This window comes from Lemur catta, chromosome 4 (genome assembly GCF_020740605.2).
Source record: "Lemur catta isolate mLemCat1 chromosome 4, mLemCat1.pri, whole genome shotgun sequence".
In the NCBI taxonomy this organism is placed as follows: Eukaryota; Metazoa; Chordata; class Mammalia; order Primates; family Lemuridae; genus Lemur; species Lemur catta.
The window spans coordinates 50,199,381-50,222,110 of NC_059131.1; the positions used below are offsets into that span (position 1 = coordinate 50,199,381).

Here is a 22,730-nt window from a genome sequence, read left to right on the forward strand (position 1 = left end):
CATATGTAGGTAGAAATTTATGAAATTTATGTTAGTTGGTACATATATATTATAGTGTAATAAAGCAATCATTTTATTTTTTTGCTTCTTTCATTATGCTTTATAGTACTTACATTTATCATTTTTATATTTAGTACAAAGAAATGTGCTGCATGCATTGAGCATTTTCCTGCAAGTTTTTTTTTCCCTGATGTACTATTTCACATATCACAGGCCTTATTTTTTGAACATTTGAGCAAAAGAAACAGATGAAACCTCATACAAAACCCTCCAAAATATGAAAATGTGGGGTTTATTTGTGCTTATGCTCTTCTTTTGGAAACATATGTGTTAAAGGTAAGGTCAATTTATTGATTTAAACCACATTGTACATAAAAATTTATTATCCATGATTAAACTTTGCAAGTCATTGTTCTTGATAGAAAAGATTTTTAATTTGTGGAATAAAAACTTTATCTGAAAGTGCCAGAAAGATTAAAATTAATTATTCCCAAGTTTTCTGAAATATCATGGGAATGAATATAATTTTATGCAAAAATTTGGTCTAAAACTTTGATATAATTTTCTAGGATCTTATGGTTGGTGATGAGGCAAGTGAATTACGCTCAATGTTAGAAGTTAACTACCCTATGGAAAATGGCATAGTACGAAATTGGGATGACATGAAACACCTGTGGGACTATACATTTGGACCAGAGAAACTTAACATAGACACCAGAAATTGTAAAATCTTGCTCACAGAACCCCCTATGAACCCAACCAAAAACAGAGAGAAGATTGTAGAGGTAAGTTTTTGGATGGACTATGCATATGTGTGTTTCTGTTATGTAATGTTAAATCAAAAATTCTTTCTTTTTTCTTATTGTTGTTATGGATAAAGGGAATAAAATAATTGTTTTCTTCTAGATCCTACTTTTTTTAGCACATATACTATATGCTAGTCATTATTATAAGTAGAATATATCAGTAAACAAAACAAAATCCTTCTGTCATGGAACTTATATTCTAGGAGGGGAAGATAGACGAATAAGTTTTTAATTTAGTGAGTTAATTAAGTTGAGTTTTTAATTAAGTGGGTTAATGATTTGTTAGAAGGTAATACAGTTGACCCTTGAGCAACACAGGGGTTAAAGGCACCTACTCTCCCTCACCCCAGTGCAAACTTAACTATCTCTTAAATACTTAACTACCTCTTAAATACTTAATTAGTAGCCTGTTGTTGACCATGCCTTACAGATAACATAGGCAACATATATTTTGTATGTTGTATGTATTATATACTGTATTCTTACAATAAAGTAAGCTAGAGAAAAGCAAATGTTATTAAGACAGTTATAAGGAAGAGAAAATATATTTACTATTCATTAAGTCAAAGTAGACCATCATAAAGGTCTTCATCCTCATTGTCTTCATGTTGAGCAGGCTGAGGAAGAAGAGGACAAAGAGGGATTGGTTTTACTGTCTGGTTGGGGGGGGGACAGAGGTGGAGGAAGGAGAGATTTACTGGAAAAAAATCTGTGTATAAGTGAACCTACACAGTTCAAACCCATGTTGTTCAAGGGTCAACTGTAGATGCTAAAGGAAAAAAAATAGAGAGGGGTAAGGGGAGTGAGAAGTTGCAGTTGTACATAGGTTGTGAGAAGGTGATGTTTAAACAAAGATAGGTTAAGAGAGTTAGCCAGGATATATGGGAAGAGCATTCCAGGTAAAGGGAGGTCTTAGGGTAGGAACAAGCCTGACATATTAGAGAATCAGCAAGGAAGCCAGTGTGGTTGAGAGGAGAGTAACAGAAGATGAGGTTGGATAAGTAATGATAGGGCCTTATGGGAGCTAGGTTTTTACTCTGAGTGAAATGAAGGACTGTTGCAGGGAAGGGACATACTGATTTAGGTTTCTTTGATTGCTTTTGTGGGTTGAGTATACCATAGGGAGGCAAAATGGAAGACAGAGTAGTTTGGAGACCTTGTCAGTTATTTAGGCAAAAAATAATAATGCTTAGCATTGGGGTAGTAGTAGGTAGAAGTAGTAAGAAAGGACCAGATTGTAGGTCTATTTTGAAGGTCCTAATGCATGCCAAAGAATTTTCTCATGCGTTAGATATGGATAATAGAGAAGGGGGGAGTCAGGAATGACCCTAAAGGTTTTGACTTGAGAAACTGGGGAATGGAGTTACCATCAACTGAGCTGGGGGAAAATACTGAGAAAAGTAGAACACAGTTTGAGGGAATGATCAGAACTTCAATTTTGGGCATGTTAAGTTTGGTGGTCCTCATTAGACATCCAAGCAGAAATGTCAAATAGATAGTTATATATATAAGATCAAGTTCAGGAGAGAAGACTGGAGATACAAACTTGACAGTCACCAGAATATAGATGATAGGGTTCACCAGAGAAGAGAAGAGTAGATAGTGGTGAGAGGACAAGGGCCAGAGAGAGAAGAGCCAGCAGGAGGAGATTGAAGAGGCAAATGAGGTACACAGTTAAGAAGAGCAAGAGGAGGCCCGGCGCAGTGGCTCACGCCTGTAATCCTAGCCCTCTGGGAGGCCGAGGCGGGTAGATCGCTGGAGGTCAGGAGTTCGAGACCAGCCTGAGCGAGACCCCGTCTCTACTAAAAATAGAAATAAATTATCTGAACAACTAAAAATATATATATAGAAAAAATTAGCCGGGCATGGTGGCACATGCCTGTAGTCCCAGCTACTTGGGAGGCTTAGGGAGTAGGATCACTTAAGCCCAGGAGTTTTGAGGTTGCTGTGAGCTAGGCTGACACCATGGCACTCACTCTAGCCAGGGCAACAAAGCGACACTCTGTCTCAAAAAAAAAAAAAAAAAAGAGCAAGAGGGCTTCCTTCCTAATAGTTTAGATAAGTAATTTTTAAAAGATTCTCTTTCATTTTATTATATCCGAGGTAGAAACTTGTGATAACTTTCTATATTTTAGTAGCTTTCCAGTCACTACTTAATGTAAATATTTTGTTCTATATAAATATGTTTAGGTGTTAATGGAAATTTTGAAAAGGGTTAAGAAGAAATTACTAGACAATATTTTCAAAGTCTAAATTAAAAGTCAGTGTTTGTATTAAGTGTTTTAAAAATTTTAGGTCATAGTTTTAGTTACAGAATCCATCTCATTTTTTATGATTCATATTTTAATACTCTTGTGAGTGCAAATTTGTCTATGATTGACAATGTCCTACTTTAATCTCATTAACAGATTTTCAAGTTGGTATATGCCATATATGTATTCATCATTCTCTTCCATTTTTATACCTGTGGAGGGGGAAGAAATTGGTTGGTGGAATACTAGTCAGAATATCTAATTGCTTAACTGATGAGTATGTGTTTCAGAGTTGTAAAATTTAAATTCTATATAATTGTCATTGTGGTCAGTTATAATATTAATATCTACATATTCAGAGTGATAGGCAGCCCTACCAGTCAAGGAGTGCTCACTAGAAATCACCAAAAACATCATGCAGGACATTCCCAGCTGACCTGGGTTACAGAGAATGAGCATGGGTTTGACTAGTGAGGGCACAGGGGAACTCCTCCTCTCTCCAAGGTAGTTCAGTGAGGAGTGAAGTTACAGTAGGGATGGTTGGCTCAGCAACTAAGCAGTTTCTATATCTGCCAACAATTTGGAATTAACCATTAATTTTCTTCCCATTTTACTTCCTTTTTTTTTTTGTTAACTGCTGAGGGTAGAGCCACAGTGTTAGCCCAGATTGGAGGAGAGCAATTGGAAGGCTCAGTAATTAAGCAATTTTTATATTTTGCCTTTGAATTAAAAGGTAGTTCCCATTTAAATGACATCAGTTAGGGAAGTCTCATTCAAATGCAGAAAGCTTTCTTTTGCCCTAATTAACCATTAACTAATACACTCAGAAATCTTTGCTTTATAGCACTTGTGAAGTGTGTATCCAAAAATCTGTCTTCAGAATTGGAGCTCTCTGACAGCAGGACTTAAAGGCAAGAGGATCTGATCTCTCAGTTCCCTTCGATACTATTTCAGGCAACGAATCTGCTCTGTGACCACGAAGAAAGCATATAGATATTTATTGTGTAACATTCTAAATACCAATTTTTTTTCCCTTTCTCTCTTCATTTTTAGGTAATGTTTGAAACTTACCAGTTTTCGGGTGTGTATGTAGCCATCCAGGCAGTTCTGACTTTGTATGCTCAAGGTAGGTGAAGCTTAACTGTTAGAAAAATCAATTCAGCAAACAGTTATTAAGTGCATTTCAGGTCATAGAAATTTGATATTGCAATAAGTTATAAATCCCAGAAAAGTATGTTATATATATACCACAATTTGAAATACTTTTAGTTTCTAAAATTAAGATTTCATACACATTTTTATTTGCTTTACTAAACAATGAAGGATTTAAAATTTAAAAAGACTAAAAAAAGATTAAAGATTAAAAAAATTATTTTTTAAAAAATAGAATGTTCTCTTTTTTAGGCTATTTTAATTTTAATATAGTAGAGAATAAACATAGAATTTGGCCTGAAGATTGGCTTGAGTAAAAGAAAAAAAACACAGTAATCCAAAAACGTTAGCAAAAATAATGCTTGTCAAGTATATAATAGATTAATAGGGAGAAGGTAGACATTTGGGAGTGTATTTCCAACTTTTGAGGTGGATTTACTGTAAGACACTACTATGTTCTCTTGGTATTATCATTAGCAACTATCTATTGGGAATAAAATATTGGCCAGGTAGGGAGAGCTCTTTATATTTTTTGATGGTCTTATAAATTCAGCAGGAACTTAGGGAGAATTTATGGGGCTGTCAAATATGTACCAGGTAGTCCTTTAGGTCTTTGAAGTGTAAAGATACCCAGAAGGAACTTGTGAAAAAGAAAGCAATATACAGAAGCATAATTTTGATTCAGCATGTCAGAGCAGCTTTCTGGAGCTGATACCTGAATTAAATCTCACTGTTTAAGTATGTATGTGACATAATACTTATAAATGATATATCGTTTTGCTTTGGTTGCTTATTTTATAATTTTAACAACTTCATATTATGGTTCTGATTCTACACATGGATTAGCAAAAATCACCTTGTAAAAACATAATGAGTTTTTGGAATATCTTTAGCCCTATATTACTTTAGTAAATAGCTATTGGGTTTTAAAAATATCTTTAGTACTACATATAGATACTTAGAAAATACTGGCTGGGTGCGGTGGCTCACGCCTGTAATCCTAGCACTCTGGGAGGCCGAGAAGGGAGGATCGCTCAAGCTCAGGAGTTTGAGACCAGCCTGAGCAAGAGTGAGACCCTGTCTCTACTAAAAATAGAAAGAAATTAGCTGGAGAACTAAAAATATATATAGAAAAAATTAGCCAGGCATGGTGGCACCTGCCTGTGGTCCCAGCTACTCAGGAGGCTGAGGCAGAAGGATTGCTTAAGCCCAGAAGTTTGAGGTTGCTGTGAGCTAGGCTGACGCCATGGCACTCTAGCTGGCGCAACAGAGCGAGACTCTGTCTCAAAAAAAAAAAAAAAAGAAAAGAAAAACACTTAGGGGAGTTAAATTTTTTTTTTTTCCTTCCAAAAGCTCTTCTGGAAAAGAGGGAGTTAAATTTTTAGAGCAGCTTTTTTCGTTCACCAAACATAACATGTGCTTTGCATTCTGTTTAGTACAGAGGATATGGTTGTAACAGTAAGCTAGACCTGGTCTCTTTGCCCTTAAGGAGATGATAGTCAGCTGTGAGTAATTTTTCCTTTGAAGGAGGAATCACAACTCACTTGTTACTTTACCAGGTGGGAGGGAGTGCTTATTTGCATCTAGGTAATTTTATTTCATTTTTTAAAAAATAATTTTAAAAATATTTTATAAAGTACTTTGGAAAATTATATATTAACATTTTTTAGTCTAAGCTTAAAACCTGTAATAAGAGTTCCATTTTGCAAGGTGGAAGTGAGATAGTTCTGCAGAAATGAATTTTATTTGAATAAAATTGATGCTAACAGATTTTTCTAGCAATATTCATGAATTTATTTTTGTCCAATGAGAAGATACACTCTCTCAATTCCGGATATTTAGCTATTTTGTTTAACTATTGACTCCTTAATTTTGAGAAATAATAGTTCAGTGATATTATCCAGATTAACTCCAAGTTCACAGTAAAATTTTCTTCCTTCTAAACATGGTAACTAGTGCTATCAGTAAAAAAATAAGTAAATAAAAATAGGAAGAAGCATTCAGAACTGTAGAAGGTTTTTGAATAAAAGAAGTGACATGGTGATTTAGGAGGGTGTGTTTGGCTGCATGGTACAGATAGGATTGAGGGAATAACTGGAATTTGGGAATCTGGGTTGGAGGTTAGAGTGGTCAGGGTGGTTTACCTATAAACAAAAAAGTAAGAATCCAATTGAGCCTTAAAGAAACTGTAGGACTTAAAGTGGAAAGAAGGGATAATCCAGTGACAAAAGGGTGTGGCATTGGAAATTAGTCAAGTATGTTCAGGGAAAAGCCAGTATGTGACCTGATAGGAATGGTAGAAAGTAAGGTGAGGTTGGTAAGAAGGGCCGTTTGAGAAATAAAATGTAAATTCCTGCTTTAGTTGGTATTATTGGAAGCCAATGATGGTGTGGATTTGTCTTTTTTTTCTTTTGCAGTGGAAACTTTTATTTAAAAGATTATAACATTAAAAGGCAGGATTTGAGGTTTATGAGGCTTACAGCATAAATCAAGGAAAGACAAATTATATCAACTTCAAAAAGATGTGGTTTCAATAAATGTATCCAAAGGCAAATCATTACAATTAGATACTACAGTGCCTGCAAATTTGTATTAATAAGAAAGAGAAAGGGAGGGAGCCTCTTCAGGGATGGGAAAATAAATAATATTTAAGTTATAGATAATGCATATCTGGTTAAAATAATTTTTTTCTGTTAGAAAATAAGTTTAAAAAGTCCCCCCCCTTAAATTAATCCTGGTGCAAAAAGTAGAACACTTAACTTTTTGTGGCCACTTCTAGTTTTAAATACCATGTATAGGAAATGAGGCAAGGCAGCTTCTTTGCTATTCTTTTGTTTATTTCTATTTATTTATTTTTTGCTGTACTTCTATCATAAGGTTTAACTGACATTGCCTTTCTGGTTTCAGGTGAGTAATTGAAGTGATGCTTTGGCTAGCTGAGATTAATTATTCTTAGATTTCTAGCTGACTAGTATCAGTAGGTATTTTTCCAAAACAACACAGAGTTTTGCATATACTGTGCGACAAAAATAATAATTGAGAACTAGATAATTTCAACAAATTCACTTACCAACTTTGTAACTTTGTGCAATACTCACTTTTCACTGTGGTTTTCATAAAAATTACTCATGATGCTTTAGAAAATTTCACTTCAAGGGAAGTCAGTGATCAAGTTGGAAAGAAAAATAAAGACGTACTGAGCTTTAAGAAGATGTTCTGTTTTTCAGTCCTACATCTCAGGGTCTGTTCTCATCTCCTTTGGGTAGCACATGATTAGACTAAAAGTCTCAAAAGAGAACACTCATTTTAGTATCTGTATTAGAAACAAACTGCAAAATAGTAAATAATAAAGAAATTCTGGCTTCTAGACCTTTCTAGTTGGTTAAGTTTCTGATTTGACTTTTTATTTAAAATTTGATTTTTATGCAGGTTTATTAACTGGTGTAGTGGTAGACTCTGGAGATGGTGTAACTCACATCTGCCCAGTGTATGAAGGCTTTTCTCTCCCTCACCTTACCAGGAGATTGGATATTGCTGGGAGGGATATTACCAGATATCTTATCAAGGTAAGTGAAAGGAAAATATCATAGAGATTAGATATTGTAGTTAGTTTACTGAATTAACACAAAATTGAGTGCATCATTTTAGGATTCTAGTCAATCCACCATTAGAGAAATAACCCAGTTACCCCATTATGCATATAAAAATCCATATAAGATTTACATGCATACTCTCATATGCTAATGAGAATATACTAATTTCATTAAATAATTATATTTGTTATTACTGAGGAATAGACAGATAGGTATTTCAAAGATGGAAGAGAACCTGAACCTTTCTTGGACAGCTTAGGCAGCCTTTTCTGCCAAAAACCCTTTTTTGAACAGGTATGTTCTCTAAACCATAATCTTGGTTGGGTTACCTTTTCTTGTTCTTTCCCATAAAATACAGTGATAGCAAATTAATGATATTTGAGATAAACAGGGCCCAAATGTGCCAGACTTTAATGCCTAGTAGTTTTTATTTATTTATTTATTTATTTATTTATTTATTTGAGACAGTCTCACTCTGTTGCCCAGGCTAGAGTGCTGTGGCGTCAGCCTAGCTCACAGCAACCTCAAACTCCTGGGCTTAAGCAATCCTCCTGCCTCAGCCTCCCGAGTAGCTGGGACTACAGGCATGCACCACCATGCCCGGCTAATTTTTTCTATATATATTTTTAGTTGTCCAGCTAATTTCTTTCTATTTTTAGTAGAGACAGGGTCTTACTCTTGCTCAGGCTGGTCTCAAACTCCTGAGCTTGAGCGATCCTCCCTTCTCGGCCTCCCAGAGTGCTAGGATTACAGGCGTGAGCCACTGCGCCCAGCCCAATGTCTAGTGGTTTTTATGGGTTATATCCATTTTTAGTGCTTACTATTTTAAAGTTTACTTCTGAATGTAAGTAGTTATAATTTTCTTTAAAACATTGCTGGAGAAAGTACATAGGCCTCTACTTGGTGACATGTAATTTTTTTAAATATTAAAAAAAAAGTTTCGAATATTTTCATACCAGAATTCTATAATGAGTATATTCTCTCTAGGTCAGCGGTTCTCAATGAGGGACATTTTGAGGCCCCCTAGGGGCTATTGGCAATGTGTGGACACATTGTTGGTTGTCACAACTGGATAGGGATGCTGTAAACATTCCACAATGAACAAGACCAGCTCCACAAGGAATTATATGGTCTAAAATGTCAGTGGTGCTGCTGCTGAGAAACCCTGTCTGTGCATTAAATTGGGTTGTGTTGCTTTCACCTTGACATTGGGTTCCTTCAGTCCCATTTAGAGTAATCCTTATCACGTGAGAAGATTAAGTTAACGAGAATTATAATATTCTAGGACAAAATTCTGAGGGTAGCCAACAGAGTTTCTGGGGGTCTTCTTTTGAACATAAACACAAAGATTAGGAGATTTATTAAGTTTTTATTTGAAAAGTCCAGTTGTATTTGTGATACACGTTATCTTTTTTTCTCTGAGCAGGATGCTTTTAAAATTGTAATAATTTCTAGCATTTAAGAAATACAATATTAGAGATTATACCTTTGAGTATGCTAATAGTTCTCTTAATATTCATTTATTTAACAATCCTATTGCCCTTCTAATATATGCCAGAAACGGTACTAGGGACTAAGATTAAAACTTTCTAAAACCTAGGGACATTGCATAAACACGGCATTGATTATAGGGGCAAGTTGCAGACTATAGGAATGAGTACTAAAATATTCAGTAATATACTTTTGATTATCAAAATTATGTAAACATCAGTACTCATACAGTATTCTAAAAACTGACTTTTCTACCTTGTTTTATTTATTCATGAACTGTTAATTCTGCTACTCTCTGTGAAACTGAAATATAAATCCTTTTATGGAAAGTAAAATCCTACTTCTGAAATATTCAGTCGGAGCTGAAGATCCACTGCTCATTGTATTTATAGATATGACACATTTAGTAAGCACTAATAGCTTTTGCAGAGAACTCATTCAGATGTATTATGAACTTACTGCCATTTTTTTGTACCAGCTGCTTCTGTTGCGAGGATATGCCTTCAACCATTCTGCTGATTTTGAAACAGTTCGCATGATTAAAGAAAAACTGTGTTATGTGGGCTATAATATTGAGCAAGAGCAGAAACTGGCCTTAGAAACCACAGTATTAGTTGAATCTTATACAGTAAGTATTTCGAGTGTATAATATATATATGTGTTTAAAAATGGGCAGCCATGATTGTTGGTGTCCCAGTATCTTTGTTTTGGGTTGTTCTAATATGTATATGTGTGACTTTTCATTCCTCCATTAAGATTCTATAATTTAATTATTTCAGGACACTTGTAAGACAAAAATCATAAATTACTTTCTGCACAAGGATGTAATTAAATATGAGATGTTAATTTGAGATTCTAGTATCTAGAATGGTATTTCTCATCATATGTTTTACAGAATGTTATTTCCCCGAGATGTTAATAAATGTTTCATAAAAAAAGGGTTACATTGTTAAATAAGTTTGGGAGACAGTCGATTTCACTTTAACATAGAACTTCTCAGAGCTTCTGATATGCTAATGTGTACACAACTATGAGAATATAGTATGCCTGTTACTCAAACTTACTAGACTACTGGATTTTTCAGAATTTCATGGGACTAGTCATACTTTGGAAGGATTGTCCTAGAATATAGCTTTACTAATTCGGTAGGTGGCAGCCTTTCCTGACTTATATTTTCTAAATGAAATGTTCAAAACAAATGTTAACTTGAAATTGTAACTATGGAGATTTAGAACTAGGTTATAGTTTATAACACCAGAGGTTTTGATCTTATCTGAATTTTTAATGAATTACCATCTTAAGCCTATTTATCTGAGTATAAAGTATAATAGTTCCGTGTCTCATCTTTGATCTAATTGTTACTAAAATGAAATAGAGTAATAGGCAATAAAAATAAGTATTCTTGAACCACGTGATTGATGTTAGCTCTACATATTCACAAATATCTGCAAAACAGTCTTTTTTTTTTTTTTTTTCTGAGACAGAGTCTCACTCTGTTGCCCAGGCTAGAGTGCCATGGCGTCAGCCTAGCTCACAGCAACCTCAAACTCCTGGGCTCAAGCAGTCCTCTTGCCTCAGCCTCCCGAGTAGCTGGGACTACAGGCGTGCACCACCATGCCCAGCTAATTTTTTCTATACGTGTTTTTAGTTGTCCATATAATTTCTTTCTATTTGGGGTCTCAAACTCCTGACCTTGAGTGATTCTCCCACCTCAAGCCTCCCAGAGTGTTAGGATTACAGGCGTGAGCCACCGCACCCAGCCCAAAACAGTCATTTTTAAAGTAATTACAAATTTTTGTAATTTTTTTTTAAAGATACTGATCCAAATACTCAAGAAAACCTACTTTGTAACTCCAGATTTGCCCTGGGGATTCTTTCTTGAAATCTGCTTGACAGTTTCTCTAGATTTCCATCTACCTGACTTGTTTGGAATAAAGTGGCAGAAGACAAAAGATGAGGGAAGTAGAAATGTAAAACATGTTTTATTTTTTCCTTCCTTTTTCAAAGAACTTTGAGATAGGTTACAGAAATATGTACAAGTATAAAATTGTAAACTGATGAGTAGGTGAAGAGGGACAAGAGTAGACAAACACAGCATAGGGTAAGATTTGGTGCAAAGATACAGGATGCCTACAGGTAGTTTTAACAGTTCATTAAGGTAGTTAGAAAACTTGACCCCAGGCTGGCCAACAGAGCATGGAAAGATACTATGCTGTCAGAGAGGCTTCAAATGTACAGGTAAAGAGGTTTTGCTAATAAGATATGCAATGTGAAGTTTTTCTAGCTATTTTTGGGTGATTTTTATGTGAATTCACCTGAGGGTTTTTTTAAATAAGGGTAAAATGTTTGGATTGGTATCCTTTTTTTAAGAAACCTGGTAGAATTTATAAAAAGAATTTTGGAGTTTTTACAAAATGTGATTGCCTTTTACATATCTGTAAACAATTATGGCAAACATGGAGTGTTCTAGGAATTTGCTTTGTAGTATTTTGTCATTTGGAAAGTCAAATTTGAAATCTAAATATAATTATTATAATCATATTATTATGAATACACTGTTAGAAATGTTAATGTAAAACTAATTCTGGTATTTCGTATAAAAATGTGTCAAATGCCAGCATACGTGGGCATGTTTATTACTTAGGTTAATCCAGTGAATTGTGAGGTTGTATGAGAGGGAGTTTCTACTTAACTTTTCTCATTTAATTAAATATGAACATGCTGTCCATAGTAAGAGCTTTCTGTACAAATGTCATGTTATGATACCTACCTATTGTTTAAATCTTATTTGCTTAAATTATATTTATCAATTACTTAAAATTTATCAGGACCTATAGGGAACAACAGAATTGCCTAATAAATAGTAGTCTAGATCAGTGTTCCTTAAATTTCTTTGATCATAAAACATTTTTTGGATTAAATGATTTCTGTTAGAAGTAGCACACATGTATTGAAGTATGGTGATGGCAAAGTAATAGTTTCACAGAGTAACTATTTGGTGAAAGAAAATTATTAAAAATGTTTAATATGTCTATTCTACATAGCAGAAATATCCATAAAATCACAAATGTGTTAAAATTATAAAACAAGTGTCATTAACACATATCAGCAATAATCGGAATGTAATAGTTGTCCACCTGTTTGTGCTTTGCTGCACACACAGATAGAACATGTGTTAGTGATTTCTCTAAGAAATTCCTGATATTTGCGGCATGGCATACCATTTTAAAAAACAGAACAGAGCATGATGATAATAAGAACAGTTATCTATATGTAACTTTATTTTACCTTTTTTCCTTCAAAATACATTTTAAGACAAATTGTTGTTGATAATGATTTGGTTACACAACAGATGTGTTTTAAAGCATTAGTGTTCTGGAGTACACTGGGAAATTTTAATCTTTTGCTGACTAGTACCTGGTTATTTCGGTTTCTAGCTCCCGGATGGACGCATTATTAAAGTTGGGGGAGAGCGATTTGAAGCACCAGAAGCTTTATTTCAGCCTCACTTGATCAATGTTGAGGGAGTTGGTGTTGCTGAATTGCTTTTTAACACGATCCAAGCGGCCGATATTGATACCAGGTACATTAGAAATGGTGGCTTCAAAGTTATTTACCAGAAATAGATGGAATTAAATAGTTGGACCAAGTTGTCTATTTCATTAACGTTTTTCAATAGATAAGGCAAAATAATTTTTTGATAGGGTAGTACTGGATGTTGAACAACATATATTACATTATTGTGTCTCAGAGGCCACTTTAAACTTATTTTGAAATAATTTCAAATTTACAGAAAAGTTACAAGAATTATATAGAAAACTCATGTATACCCTTTATCCAGTTTCACCATTTTACTAAGTTTAATGTTCTATATATTTGCTTTATCTTTCTCTATTTTTTCCTGAACCATTTGAGAGTAGGTTGAATGCATCAGTTCTCTACTAGTTTGTGTTTCCTAAGAACAAAGATACTCTCTTGTATAGTGATACTGATTTCAAATCCTTTGGATATATATACCCAGTAGTAGGATTGCTGGATCATATGGTAGTTCTATTTTTTGCAGAAATTCCATTCCGTTTTCTATAATACTCTATACCAATTTACATTCCCACCAGCATATAGGGGTTCCCTTTTTTCCACATTATCAGTCCTCCTTTTGATAATAGTCATTCTAACAGGTGTGAAGTGATATCTCATTGTGGTTTAATTTGCATTTCCTTGATGATTAGGGATGTTGAGCATTTTTTCATATACCTTTTGGCCATTTGTATGTCATCTTTTGAGAAATGTCTATTTAGGTCCTTTACCCATCTATTAATAGTAATCGGGTTATTTGTTTTCTTGCTACTGAGTTGTTTGTGTTCCATATATATATATATATATATATATGTGTGTGCATATATATATGTATATGCACATATATATATACACATACATATGTGTGTGTGTGTGTGTATATATATATATATATTTTTTTTTTTTTTTGGTTAGTAACCCCTTAACAGATGTATGGTTTGCAAATATTTTCTCCCGTTCTGTAGATTGTCTTTTCATTCTGTTGATTACTTTGCTGTGCAGAAGCTTTTTAGTTTGGTGTAAATGCAAGTATTTTTTGTTAAATATTGCCAAATTTCCCTCTATGGGAGTTAGTTGTACCATTTTTCTTTTTACCAATCTGATGAGTGAGAAGTTATCTCAGTGTAGTTTTAAATTTTCATTTCTCTCATTAAGAGTGAGGTTGAACATAGTTTTATATGTTGAAGGGACATTTTATATATATATTTTTTTTGTGAATTGTCTCTTCATGGCTTTTGCCTGTTCTATAGTTGTTTTGTGTTTTTTCTCAATTTTAAAAAATTATTTCTTTTAGCATCTTGATATCTATTGCAGATATTTTTTCCCAACTTGCCATTTGTCTTTTGCTCCTGTTGTTTCTAGCTATGCAAAAACTTGTTTTTATTTAGTCATATAAAAAGATTTACAGTCTTATCTTTCATTGCATCTAGAGCTTGAGTCATAGTTAGAAAGCTCTGTCTTCCACCCAGGTTATAGAGGAATTCATCCAGAAGTATTTTGTAAAGCATTTGTTTGTTTATTTAACCCTGAATTAAATAACCAGTTAATTAATTTTAATGGAGTGGCTGGGGAGCCAGGATAATAATAGGAATTAATAAAAATAGCAGTTGGCTTATAACAAGCTACAAACCTACTGGAAGATGATCAGAAATCTAACCTTTGTTAATTATGATAAACTCTCATGGTAGGGATTATGTAGATGTTTTTTGTCCCTTGATTTAATGATCGTTAACAGCAAATTGTATTTTAAAGTGCATGGCTATTGGTGATGATTAAAGTTTTGGCATTTCTAAAGCACAGGAGTTAGATTTAGTACATTCTCCACAGAGCTTACATTGGAAAGTGGCACAACTCAAATTTTGTGTGTTCTGCATATTGAAAGCATACATGTAAATGTCTGTGTATACATATCATATGTAGCTGTACTTCAACTGCGTGGCTTTTGCTACATTTGAAATGCATGCTTTGGCAATTAAATACAAAGACAGTGCTCTTCTAGAAGCTAGACTTGCAGTAGCCTTAGCTATTGAGAGTCTAGAAACAAGATAGAAAGAAGCCAGTTTGAATGAGGCCAAAATAGATGTGACTCAGTTTCCAAACTTTATGTGAGAAGCCTTCCTCAGACCCTCACTCAGATTCTATTACTTTTACTACATATGCAGTTATTTTTGATTTGATTATCTGGTATCACAACCAATAGCATATTTAAAAAAGAAAGAATGGACTGCTATAAGAAGCAAAAACATATCTAGCCAAAAATAATAGCAGACAGCCTCAAGGCAAAGGAGCAAAAGAAAAACTACAAAAGGCAAATGGAAAAATTACAATGCAAAAACCTGAAGCACAGTAGAATTTAGCTAATGGTAGCAAACAACCACATCTCAGTGGCTCCAGGGGTGCACTGTTGATAACATAGTCCAAATATTAGAAGATTGTAATGGAAATCTTGGTTATACAAAGACTGAGTTATATTCGTAAGAAATTGTATCATGTGCTTTTAGAAATGTTTTCATTGAAATTATAAAAAGATTTTATATGTAAAGAGGGATTGTTATCTTACAATAGTAGTAATAGCAAACATTCAGCCCTGTGGTTTACATGTGGAATTTTATTTAATTCTTTCAGCAACCCCCTGAGGCTGATACAAATAACAGTAACCCCGAGATACCATTTCCCTAATCTGAAATCCTCAATAAATAACCATTGTGCCTTTTTAGATCTGAATTCTATAAACACATTGTGCTTTCTGGAGGGTCTACTATGTACCCTGGCCTGCCATCGAGGTTGGAACGAGAACTTAAACAGCTCTACTTAGAACGAGTTTTAAAGGGAGATGTGGAAAAACTTTCTGTAAGTATCAACTATCCAACTATATTAACATTCTTAAAACCCTGAAAAGTAGCTTGTGAATCTTGACAACCACCAGAGGGAGCAAGAAGTCTTCCTAAACAAATTCCTCCTGCAATCAAGTGCACCCTGTAAGAGATAGGTCGAAGTAAATGGTTCAAGGTAAGCTCTATCCCAGAATGGTGGTACTGTGTTCAGTGGATTGAGACAGGTAGGTCAGGGCCAAACGTTCTGGTTCATCTGTACCAACCAACATGGAATTGTAGGTGCCTCTAAGTACAGGGGAAGAACCTACTATACTATGGAGAAATAAATGCCCTACTTGGGGTTCTTTGTTGTTGTTTTTTGTGGGGGTTTTTGTAACTTTTTGGATATTTAATCAGCCTTTAGCACTACACTTGGGCTATCTCATATTTCTGATTTTAGGTTATTTTTTGGCTATTTGTTGCATGTGTCTTTTCTCCCCAGATTGTAAAAAATCATGTCTTCAGTTCTGTAACATCCCAGTGATTGTCATAGCTCTTGAAACTGACTTTAATTGGTAGTTGTTGATATGTACAGCAGAAAGAAATTTTTAAACTGGTATATAATAGTTCATGTTTCTTTGACATGCCAAACTCTCCCCTGAGCTCTGGACTATGTGAAGTACACGATATGTACTCAAGTAAGAGTCATTTAATCCTGGATCAATCGCTGAGCTTTATCTCACTGACTTTAATAAACTGTTTTAGATAATGAGGTTACATACTACAGAGTACTGTGGATTTTGGAGACACTAATGTTACATCTTTCTTATATGACTTAAATTGTTGAAATTAAGTTGAGTATGTGCCCACATACATTGAACACCATAAAGACTGGAAAGCAGCCATGCTAAGCACTTCACTCATTTTTCTGATTTTATTGAGTTGTACATATAATTTAAAGTCAGTCTCAGGTAATCATTTATTCAGCAAACATTTTTTTTTTTTTTTGAGACAGAGTCTCACTCTGTTGCCCGGGCTAGAGTGATTGCCGTGGCGTCAGCCTAGCTCACAGCAACCTCAAACTCCTGGGCTTAAGCGATCCTACTGCCTCAGCCTCCTGAGTAGCTGGGACTACAGACATGCGCCACCATGCCCGGCTAATTTTTTGTATATGTATTTTTAGTTGGCCAGATAATTTCTTTCTATTTTTAGTAGAGACGGGGTCTCACTCTTGCTCAGGCTGGTCTCGAACTCCTGACCTCGAGCGATCCACCCGCCTCGGCCTCCCAGAGTGTTAGGATTACAGACGTGAGCCACCGCGTCCGGCCTGCAAACATGTTTTGAACTCCTTGGTGCCAAACATTGGTCTTGGTGCTGGGGACAAAACAGTAGTGGACAAAACCCAAATCCCTGATTTTAGTGTAAATAATGTGTCTGTAGTAATAAGTGCTGTGAAGAAAAGTAAAGAGCTAGAAAATGGTAGTGGTTGAAGAAGTCATGTGCTCCTTCATAAACTGTGGTCAGGAAAGGCTTCTCATGGGGTGACTTTTGAACAGAGATCTCAATCAAGTGAGGGGGAGTGAGCCTTGTGACTATCTGGGGGAAGAATCTTGCAGCAGCAGTGCAAAAGCCCCAAGTTGGTGGGAGTGTGCCAGTGTGGCTAGAGCAGAGTTAGCAAGGGAGAGGGATGGGAGATAAGGTCAGAAAGTAGCAGCACGCAGGTCTTTTTTAACCATGGTAAAGGGATTGGCTTTACTCCTAGTGCGATGGAACGTCTTGGGAGGGTTTTGAGCAGAGAAATGATAGGATCTGACATGGTTTTTTAAAGGATCATTAAGTCTGGTGTGGGGAATAGACTCTTGGGGGTGGAGGGAACAAAGAAAGACCAGTTAGGAAGCTATGAGAGGAGGGAAGAGGTGGTAGAGGTTAAAAGAGAGAGGAGGATGTTGAAACGGTTGTCTTGGAGAGTGGAAGAGAGAATAGAGAAATGTAGTAGGCTTGCCAAGCAGCACTAAGGGCTTATTTCAGGTTAAAGGTAAATTTAAAGCAAGATGTTGAATTTTTTTTTCCTATCTTGTTCAGCTGCATGAGAGCCGGTGCAAAGTAGAGAGTTAATAAGTGGTTTTGCCAAATGAGTACGAGAGGGAGAGAAGTACGAAGTCACTAAGGATGATGGCAGGAAGTGGTGGAGAGAACATGTGCATGCACAAACCAAGGATAGGTATGAGAAGAAATAACCTGCAAATCTATAGGTGTCTGCAGGGATCTGTAGATGACTTCAGCAAGGAGGAGTGGTAGATGGAATAGTCTGATAGAATGAGTTTCAGAGGGGCTGTGGAGTGTTGGGGAGGAAGGAGATAGAAGCAGCAATGAAGAACAAGAACTTCTGTTACCAAACCTTCAGGGTTAGGAAGGTAGTGTGAGAGAGAAACAGCAACCAGTTGAAAAATGTACAGGGGAAGCAGTGTCTTCAGGGGCTAGCGAAGTTTCCCTTAGAGCAGGGGTGGGCAAACTACAGCCCCTTTGCCAAAACTGGCTGGTTTTGTAAATAACATTTTATTGGAACACAGCCAGGCCCATCTGTTTACATGGTGTTGCCTATTGTCACATATTGTCTATAGCTGTCTTCTAGCTACATGTAGGGTTGGGTTGCCAGAGAGACCCACGAAGCCTCAAGTATTTACTTTCTGGCCTTTTACAAAAAAAGTTTGCGAAGCCCTACCAAAAAAGTAACTAGAGCAATTAAAACAATAGGTTAGTCTCAGAATTATTAATAATTAAAATGAGGTTTTTCTTTGCCATAGATTATCAGATTCTTGCAGTTTACTTATGTGACATAAACACAAATAATTTAGAATGGCATAGATAGCTTTGAGTCTTTTTTGCAGGATCTGTGACACTAAATGAAAACTGCTATGTCATATGAAGGTTTCTCTTTTCAGACGTTGACCTCTCCTACAGATTACTGTGTCCTTTCTAGATAATTGATAGTAGCTACAGAGTATAAAACTTTTCCCAGTTGTCTTTAATTTTGGCTACTGTGTTCATTTTCTCCAACATCCCCATGATTTGTTTTGACCATATTTGGCCTTGTTTATTTTGGGAACACTTCATTAGAGTTTGAGACAATAGAAAGTGAACTTTGCTTAGAAGAAAAAAGCTTCAATTTTACTCTATTGCATTGGACTAGAATCATAGCTAGACCTTTAAGAAATTATCCAAGTCTTTTTTTTTTTTATTACTTGGGGAGAGATGATGTCGATATCCAAGTCTTCTTATCTGGACTTCATCTGACAGTTAAGTGACTTGCCCATGTGGTCATCTGGAAGTGGGTGAGAAAACCTGCTATAATCACACACTGATTCTTGGGCTGTCAGTAGAATCATCAGTCCCGTAATTTATCCATCAGATTGGGACACTTGCAAGTGAATAGGGATACTGTTAATAATAATGGTGGGATAATAGGTGTAAATCAGGACTGTTACAAACTCACTGGGATGGATATGTGGTTTCCTAACTGAGCTTTGGCAAATTACTAAATGGCTCTGTACCTCAGCTACCAAATCCTGCTATCCTGCTTATATCACAGGACTATTGTGAGATTAAAAATCATTTTCATAAAGCAGAAAGCACTATGCACATGTGGCATTTTATTATCCTCTCTTTCTCTAGAAATTTAAGATCCGCATTGAAGACCCACCCCGCAGAAAGCACATGGTATTCCTGGGTGGTGCTGTTCTAGCAGATATCATGAAAGACAAAGACAACTTTTGGATGACCCGACAAGAATACCAAGAAAAGGGTGTCCGTGTGCTGGAGAAACTTGGTGTGACTGTTCGATAGACTCCAAAGCTTATTCCCAACATGCCCCTAACACTTTCTTTTTTCCTTTATTGCCAATCTTTGAACTCATTCAACTCCAGGACATGGAAGAGGCCTCTCTGTGCCCTTTGACTGGGAAGGTCAAGTTTTATTCTGGTGTCTTTGGGAAGCTTTGTTAAATTTTTGTTAATGTGGGTAAATCTGACTGTTTAATTCAACCACTTTCCTACAAACAACAAGAGGGCAAAGGGTCCTGTCTGCTGCTTTGTTTCTTCTAAGTAGGCATTTAGATCATTCGTGTAGGCTTCCTATTTTCACTTTACTGCTCTAATGCTGCTAGTTTTAGTCTTTAGCACACTAGGTGGTATGCCTTTATTAGCATAAGAAAAAACTTTAACAGGAGCTTTTACATATTAGTGGGGTGGGGGGTGCTTAGGGATGGGTGGGCAGCCTCTGAACCCTATAGGGCATTTCCTCTGTAGTGTGGCACTTTCAACAGTTACTGCTGCAGCTTTCAGTACCTTAAAGTTTCTCCTGTTAACATCTTAGGGAAATGTTAGGTTCAGAACTAAATAAAGTGTTTTGGGTGGGTTTTTGCGTGGGGAGGGGCAGTGGGTGGTCTTTTGATTTTGATTTCTGAGGTTTTCTCTCTGGGGTACCTAAGATGAACTTTATTTACAATACTTTGATTTGGCTGGTTTTCTTCTACTTTTGGTCTGCCTGGAACTGTTTCCATATGATATAAAAGGCAAGTGTAGTATTCCATTACCATGTGGCTTAGGGATTTATTTGTTTTTTAAAATCAAACATGTTGGCTGGGACTAGACTCTCTAGAATCTATCAATGGAAAAGTAATGGTTAAAAATGCTTTTGGTAATTCAAATTACAATTTTAAAAGTGCTTAAGACTGGTGTTTTCTAAATGCTTCTGTTTATTCCAGAATCATTAAGGTAACCCGGTGCCAAGTACCATTCTTATAGATTATTCTTTTATATAACTGAACAGTGTTTATTTAATAAAACAAGCAGGTACTTATAAATGACTGGCAGTAGGTTATTCTAATTGTTGAGTTAAAAATAACATTGGAATATGGGACTTGTTGCCAGTTGGGTAATTTTTATTCGGTTTTCTTTTGGTTTGGTTTGAAACCTGGAAGTGGAGTAAAATTTGATTATTTAAAATGATGGCAAAAAAAAATCAAGATTTAAATTTGTATTTGTACCGAAAAACTAATCATAAATACTAATTCTCAGCCATCTTTTATGCTTGAAAGAAGAGTAGTTGGTATTTTGTAAATGTTAGCAGACTTTCCTGCCTGTGTCAGAAAATCCTATTTATGAATCCTGTCGGTATTGCTTGGTGTCTGAAAAAATATCAGATTGTACCCATATATTAGTCTTTCTAAGTATAAAAAGTAAAATAATGAGAAATTGTATCGCACTAAGTACAAAATGCAGGTTCTGGAAAAAATGTTTTCCTTCATTTCAAAACATTTTTTACTAGTAATAGCTTTGAAAGAAATAGCTTAATTTTGGGAGGGTGATGAAATCAGAGAAATTATCGGCTTGAGTCTCTTCTGTGAAAAAATTTAATTTGTTTATATGAAATACGCAACAAAAGGTTAGTTTTAGTTATGGCAGCTTATGTTAATATTAAGAATTTTTTGTCTGCTTTACCTCAATTTGAACAAATAAGTTTGCCTGCATGCTGGACATGCTTCAGTACACGTGAATAGCCAATGAATAATGTCTACTAGCTTTGGGGAACGTGGATCTCAGAGTCACTTTAGAATTCTAAAGTGTTCCTAAATCATGTTCTTATAAATACCCCTAGCCTTTTGAATACTGGGCTTATTAAAGGACAAACATGTGGGACTATTGGGGAAATAGATGGACTCTTGGCCTTTGGTCATGATTTTAAAATATGTAGAAAACAACAAAGAATTGGATGGACTCTTTCATAAAACAGTGAAAGAGCATTTATCATTTGTCCCTTGAGTGTAGAATTTGTTTTTTACTTCATAATTCTGCTAGCAAACATGACAGTTAATATGGTGTATTAATATATATTACAATTTAGAAACTTCATTTTATAATTTTCCTATTCCAAGGTAAAATAATGCACTTATAATTTGGGAATTGGGTGGAGTATTATGTTTAATTGGAGTTGTTGCCAGGAATGAATCCCTCAGAAATTAAAAAAATTTCTGTTTTAAAAGAGATCTGGTTTTTAGCTCTTGAGACCATTGTTAAATTTCCGACAATTAAAATTCTTCTATTTTTAAATTGGAATTGCCAATGCCTTGACTTTTGAGAAGGGTTTGTTAGAAATAGGTCCTACATTTAAACTTTTTTCTTTAAAACATGGTATTGGATGTTAACTTTTACACAGTTCTGAGCACTATTAATATCTGGAATGTATTTTGAGAGATCATTGGAAAGCTAAACATGCTAAATTTAACATGAATATACTTTTTGATTCATAAAATAAAATCAAATTTTTCAAAGTAACCCTGTCTTTGTTTTTCTTAACAGTTTTTGTCTTTAGTTTCATTTTCTTATTATTTGTGTTTTATTTTTGATAATGCAAAATGGATTGACAACTTTATACTAGTTGTTAGGTCAGGTTCACTTCAGTGTTCCGTTATTGGCAGAGCAACTCATTATTTCTGGTATGATTCTAAATACATTTTTTAAAAACTAGAAATAAAAGCAAATTACAACTACATTAGAGATTTTTTTCTTCCAAAAGACTATTTTGTTTCCCAAAAGTTTTAAGGTGGCCTTCACAGAATTAGGAATACTAGAGAGACCTGTATGTAACATGGCTCTTTTCAAGGACATTTCAACTCATCTTCATACTTTTAGGCATGTTATTTTTAACAAAATAAAGGATGAAAATATATTTAACTCACCCTTTCTTACTTTTATACTATGTTTGAGAATGAGGGCTGGGGAGTAGACAAGAGTATTTTTGCCTTTCCTTCTTCATTAACTTCTATACTGGAACCTCATTGTCCCCTTCACGGCCAGAGTCCCTCAGGACATCCTGAGAGTGGCCTCTGGTGTCTTTCATCTAGTCTCTTCCCAGTTGCAAGGAGAAGAATGTGGTGGAGGACATTGGTACTTTGAGATAGGAGTCTGCCAGCCTCATTTGCCGCCAAATTAATAAACTCCTCTTTCCTTCTCTTCAAACCACTTGTTCTCATTCTTCTGATGCAGCCTC

At 35.3% G+C, this 22,730-nt stretch overlaps 1 protein-coding gene across 1 annotated transcript in view; it reads left to right on the plus strand.

Annotated features, from left to right (window-relative positions):
- ACTR2 (actin related protein 2) overlaps positions 1 to 22,015 on the plus strand; it is a 34,454-nt gene extending 12,439 nt beyond the window's left edge. The window contains exons 3-9 of the mRNA XM_045549742.1: positions 570 to 785; positions 4,112 to 4,184; positions 7,640 to 7,776; positions 9,773 to 9,922; positions 12,732 to 12,877; positions 15,588 to 15,720; positions 19,356 to 22,015. Coding sequence (XP_045405698.1) covers positions 570 to 785; positions 4,112 to 4,184; positions 7,640 to 7,776; positions 9,773 to 9,922; positions 12,732 to 12,877; positions 15,588 to 15,720; positions 19,356 to 19,526 — 1,026 coding nt within the window. The 3' untranslated portion in view covers positions 19,527 to 22,015. The remainder of the gene's footprint in view (positions 1 to 569; positions 786 to 4,111; positions 4,185 to 7,639; positions 7,777 to 9,772; positions 9,923 to 12,731; positions 12,878 to 15,587; positions 15,721 to 19,355) is intronic.
- Positions 22,016 to 22,730: the final 715 nt, after the last annotated feature.